The sequence below is a fragment of the Mercenaria mercenaria genome, chromosome 16 (genome assembly GCF_021730395.1).
Source record: "Mercenaria mercenaria strain notata chromosome 16, MADL_Memer_1, whole genome shotgun sequence".
NCBI lineage: Eukaryota > Metazoa > Mollusca > Bivalvia > Venerida > Veneridae > Mercenaria > Mercenaria mercenaria.
Genome location: NC_069376.1, coordinates 65,214,490 through 65,220,668, shown reverse-complemented (window position 1 = coordinate 65,220,668; position 6,179 = coordinate 65,214,490). Strand labels below are relative to the sequence as shown.

The following is a 6,179-nucleotide window of genomic DNA, read 5'->3' as shown; positions in this document are numbered from 1 at the left end:
AAGGTTATTTAGTCCTCGTTCTCACTATTGAATACGGACCGGGATGATGTGTCTCATTGTATTAAAATTCATACTAATATTAACAATGTCGTTACATACTTATTTGAATTTTGAATTGTTTTTGTTCATATATAATGAAATAATGTACCGGTTTTAAATCTCGTTGATCTATATTATGAGGACGATTAGATCCTAACAATAAAGGGGCACAGTATGTTAGAACCTTTTTATGTTCTTTTGCCTTTGGCAAAAATTATATTCGTATATAATTGATAACTAGAGAATTGTATGCTGGACGTAGCATTATGGTGTTGCTAGGTCAACATAATGATCGCTGGAAAAATGCACGTTATTATGCTCGCTTTATATTTTTAGTTCTGCTTTCTGTCTAAACAAGATTCTCCGTAACTCATTCTTCCCATACTCAATTTTGCAGGACGCATTAAGACATGTATTTCAGCTAAGGATATAGTTTAGCTTACAAACCCATCCTCTTCTATAAATTACAAGAAGGTCAACACACACCAAAAGCCACAAAACGCAAATGCCTTGCATTTACTTTTAGTCTTTGGCTGTGTTGTTCTGGCAATTTTCATAATAATACCACATTTAAATACAGCGTTTTGGTCGTGTGGTAAGAGTATGGCATTCTTGCACTGGTATTTGTCCTCAACTGATTGGTTATAGTCGGGTCTGGTGTCTCACTTAACAAGGTAAGTAAGCTTATTGTTATATATTAAAGATGCTTTAAAAGTTACAAAAGTCATACGATTTCTTAAAGTGTTTAAGAAATATTTTACAATTTCGTCTTCATTTGGTTACGGCATTTGGACAATTTATTTATTTATTAATTTGGGTTTTACGGCGCACCAACACAGTATAGGTTATATGGCGCCAAACAGGACTACAAATTTTGGTTCCACACCTCATTTACATCGAAATAAAAACATAAGGTATGGAATCAAAACACAAATCTTATCAGTATGAAAAATTGAAAAAATTGTGAAAATGCACATGTTTAGTAAAACTACATAGGTTTTGATAAAACTTCACATTAAAATTGAAATGTGAAGAACATATTGGCCTGCATCAACTGCAGATACTGTTTCGGCTATCGTAAATCTATATCCGTGAGTTATTGGAGTTCGATATAAGTGCAGAGGGGATCATTGTGCCTGGATTGAAGTCTTGTTCCGTCCTTTTTCGTTATGGCCGATCTAGAGATCAGGTCGGTAATAGACAGAGCAGTCATTTTATCAAAAATATTTAAAACATGACCTTAAAACAATCCGTTAAAGTCCATAAAAGAATAAACACAATAGATAAACCCATAATAGGGCTTAGACTGCGCCCGAAATGGGGCTTGAACTGAATACCACTAAATGTTAACTTACTGGTCCAAAAGCATAACTGAGTTTTATATGCGCGAACATTAGCACTGAATAAATGCGCCCCGAAGGGTTTTAAAATAAATCAGTAAAACTGAATGCACTGTATCAACGTGTTAAGTTTTCGTGCATTGCATCAGCTGCAAATTAAGATGCAGTTACTTCCCTTAGATCAGGATGTTTTATATTACATTGTTTTCATTTTCTTGGCAGCATAACTGAATTCTTTTTTGAGCCAATTTCATTGCATCATGTTTACCGGAATAACGCCTATCAGGTGTGTGTTGTTTGACAACAGGTCGTCCTCGAATCACCTAATAATTTGTGAAATATTTGACTGTCTTTTGTGAAGAAGTAGATCCCAGTCTTCATATCTGTGAACAATAGGATCATCTTTTTCGCACGTGTTATTAATGAGACCTGAGAAGTATATGGTCCTCGGTCCTACACAGTTATACAGTACAAAAATAGAAACTCTCTGGTCAGCAAACTGATTTCTCGAGTGATAATTCTTTTCAGTTGACAAATGCAGCGTAATTAAAGTGCAGTTGTTTGAAATTTATTTGCTGTTGTTCTTTTTGTTTGGAAACTCCCTATGAATTTAGCAACTATAAAACGACGACGCAACTTTTAAACTTCCCGATTTCAAGTATAAAATAAAAAAAGTGGAAATCTTAATTTTCAAGGATTATTCACGTCAGTTTGTGTCAAGAGGGAGTACGTGATCATGTATGAATATGTTTTATTACTCTCCCTTCTAACGGTATAAAAGGTATCTTTGTTGTATTGATTTCCTGTCGAACATTTTACCACTATGTGACTTTTGGTGTTTTTTGGCGATTTTACGAGATGCTTCGGAACGAAAATGCGATGGCAAACAATAAAATTGTTTGAGAAATATTTTAGCGTCATTTATGTTAATGGGATAACACATAGCAATGGATTAATCTAAATCTGCTAGATCGGCTACGTAATTTGCTGAAATTAATAACTTACAAGTAAAATAGCTAGTCTTGTACAAAAATGAATAACACAACAATAAACAAGGGTGCATTGCTTGAACAGCTTAACAACGAAAAAGCAGCTCTGATGATACCTGCTTTTGTGTATTTGGTAGTTTTAATGCTGGCTGGAATAAGTGGCAATATTTTAATTTGCTACTACTACGGTTTCAAGTCAAGAAGAAGCTCAGATAATATGTTTATTCTCAGTGTTGCAATGTATGATCTTACCTTATGCACTTTGTCCATTCCGATTGAAATTGTGGACATAAGATTGTTCTACAATTTTCCTTACGCCAGTGCTTGTAAAGTTATGAGATTCGTGAACTATTTTACAGCAATTGGCAGTGCATTTACTCTAATAGTTATAGCTATTGACAGGTACAGAAAAATTTGCAGACCATTTAAGAAGCAGTTCAAAAATAAAGAGGCTAAAATAGCATGTGGAATTTCTATTCCATTTTCGTTGTTACTATCCTGGCCTGCAGCAATATTCTACACGTCTGTACCTAGTAATGTACAGACAGAGGATGGCATCGAGCTGCAAGGTTTTGACTGTACAACTACAAGAGAAGCCTCATACAAGATATATCTGTGGATTTTCAATGGATTTTTTCTTCTTGCTTTTATAATTTCGACCATTATTCTTTTTGTGCTGTACAGTCTTGTTGGAAGAGCTATATATAAACACAACAAAGCACAAATTAAGTACACTCGACCAAAATCGCCATACTCTCATACCGTTGAAAGTCATATGACCGAAAACAACAGTCCAAAAGTAAACGTAAACAAAAGAAAGACAAATCGTGAAACAGAAGGTGTCATTGAAGCTCATTCTACACGAAGTGAAATTCACTCTAAAATTGATCCTAACAAACCAAAAGAACATGTTAGCGTCAAAACTATGAAATTTACAACAGTAATGTTTGTTATAACGACAGTATTTATTGTTAGTTTTTTGCCACACCTAGTTTTATCGCTCTGGAGAGCCTTCCAAGGCACATATGACTGGGAAACTCTTTCTGACGCTGGATTAGTTGCCCTTCAAATTGGTCTGCGATCATATTTTCTGAATTCAGCAATTAATCCTTTAACCTACGGATTGTTTAACTCGAAATTTCGAGCATTTTTCTACATGACGTTCTGTCCATGTTGCAAAAGGTTAACTGATAGGTGCACGGTTTCCTCGAGCTCTGGCACTCCTTGACCTCCAATTCAAACACTTTTATCGAGAACATTCACACATCATACATGGTATGTTTAATTATCAAAGATTAATAAACCCTAATATCATGTGCAATTGAATGTAGTTTAAGATAGAATATGTAAAATATATGTGCTTGTATTAAATACTATATATGAATGTGTATAAAAGTTGTAAGTATCCTTGTCTATGACCTTGGCCTTAGGACCTAAATCTTTTATGCGGCAGAGATTCCCAAACAGGTGCGACATTACTTCACATCATGTTTAACATATACATCAAGCTTCGCTAGATTATCAGAAATCCGTTAAAAAGTTACATGTATGTCTGAGCCACGTTTCAATGCATGTATATATATTGGTATAGATATATGAATGTACACGGAAGTTTTAAGTGTTCTTGTCTTTGACCTGACCCGTGGACGTTCAAACCTGCGTCTTGTGGGCAGCTCACCTCACAAGGCATTCTACAAGCTATATTATCTCATTTTCTCAATGTTCCTTATTGCAGAGATAATTCAGGTATTTCATGTTTTCGTCAACGTTATAGGTAAAATTAATTGTTGAATATGCATAGTACCAACTGGTTGAACTTTGTCTTTTAGGTGAGAAATACGCGTATGAAATGGACTATTATATCTTCCCGTTTAGTGCCAAGGGCCGATTCGTGCCGATCTGTACAGAACATTTACACCATTCATTTGAATGAGCTGAACTCTTCTTCTCAACGCAGAAAAGTAATATTGTTCCTATGGATATGAAAACATGACAACGTTACAGGCATTTGGTGACGTCATTTTTGATTCACAAGAGATGTCAACGTAACAATAATTCCCACGAAATAATAAATAGATTTCAGCCGTCCAACCGAAGAAATCTTCATACAGTAGACTTCGAATTTTAACGAAGAAATATCAAATATATGGAACAAAGGAACAAAAGAGTAAAGCGATGGTTACCTAGTTTATATTTAACGTAGAATGGAATCTTTAAAACTAAAATATTAATTAAGTTCACATATATTTCCAATGAAGGGCAAACTGTCGGATCAGTATTTTCACAGTATGAAACAATACAATCTTGTTCTCTTTTTTTTTAAAGAAACCGGACAAAATAGATATCTTGTTGAAATGTTTTCCTTTTCATCGTCTTTACTCAAGGAATGTCTTAAACTGTCGTAGACTGCCTTTGAATCTTTTTTGTATAAATTTGTTATTGTTATACAAACACGAAACCTGCATTTGTTTGTTTGTTTGTTTGTTTGTTTTAATATAAAATTTGGTGTATGCATATTACAAATGTGAAAAAGAAATTTGATCGTGAACTAAGTAATACCCGCAAGAATTTGTTGTTATGGTTACCAGTGATGTTTACCAGTGCTTGCAGTCACGGAAAATCTAGCTACATTTAACATATTTACTTTAGGCATTTTAACAATGATATCGTGTAGTCGTCATTTATTTTTTAACCAAATTTACTACTCAGTAAGAATTATTGACAGTCTAAATTATTTCAAAAGCTAGAAATAATTTTTTAATCGTTTTCGAGCAATATCGTTAAAACATACTGCCTATAGAAACCTTTGGAATTAAGAAAAGGTACTTTATGTAATCAAAATATTGGCGATGAGTTTCATTATCTCTTAGAATGTTCAACATTAAATATTGCAAGAAAAAAAATTATTAAACCACAATACATAAGGAACCCTAATATCATACCATTTGAAAAATTAATGACAACCAATTTTAACAATCATGTTGAATATAGAAAGCTATGTATGTTTATTAACGACATCATTAAAATATTTGGGTGATGTTTTTAATACAGTGATTTATGAAAGTGGTGAAATATAAATCCTTTTTTGTCAGGCATTATTGTCATTACTATAAATGAATTAATTTTTTTGTTCTATAGACTATTGAAAGGATCATCTCCCTTTGTATAACCATGTTAAATGTATAATATTTAACCTCACTGATATTATATGTCAAATTTGCCTCATATCATCATGTGTATCATGAAATGAGAGTAATACAGAATTGAAATTGTATTGAATTGGAAAATTGCAAGTCAAATGTGTTGGATAGGAAGCAGTTGTTTGATTGAAGTGTGACCATTCATTGAATGTTTCAAGTGTAGTTGATTACTTGTTATTGAATATTCATAACTTAAATTGTATTTCTCACTTCCAAGTGTTAGAACCGAACGAGTTTTCCGATCATTCGGGTATTTCGTTTAATATATTAATAAACCAGAATCTCATCAACAAACACGTAATGAAATTTTAAAAACAGAGCTGATATTGAAATGGGATAGTGAAAAAATAAATTATTTTAAACAAATTTTGAATAGGGAAGAAAATATATGTTCAACCCTTACTGATCGTATGCATAGTCACGAAACATGGATGAGGTGACAGATTCTTTCGTTCGCACATCAAAAACGCCTGCCCAAACAGTATTTAGACAAGAACGTATATTAACCTCTGAAACGCAGGGTTTTACTCCAGCCATGGTTTAACGCTGATTGTTTTATTACACGAGCGAATTTTAAGAAATCTAGAAATTTATTTTTAAGAAATAAATCT

General features: G+C 33.3%; 1 protein-coding gene across 1 annotated transcript; it reads left to right on the top strand.

Annotated features, from left to right (window-relative positions):
- Nucleotides 1-2,038: 2,038 nt before the first annotated feature.
- LOC123541423 (cholecystokinin receptor-like) lies at nucleotides 2,039-5,639 on the top strand. Its single transcript, XM_045326883.2, has 2 exons — nucleotides 2,039-3,643; nucleotides 4,198-5,639. Exon 1 carries the CDS (start codon nucleotides 2,412-2,414, stop codon nucleotides 3,594-3,596), a length of 1,185 nt encoding a protein of 394 aa, XP_045182818.2. The 5' UTR covers nucleotides 2,039-2,411; the 3' UTR covers nucleotides 3,597-3,643; nucleotides 4,198-5,639.
- Nucleotides 5,640-6,179: the final 540 nt, after the last annotated feature.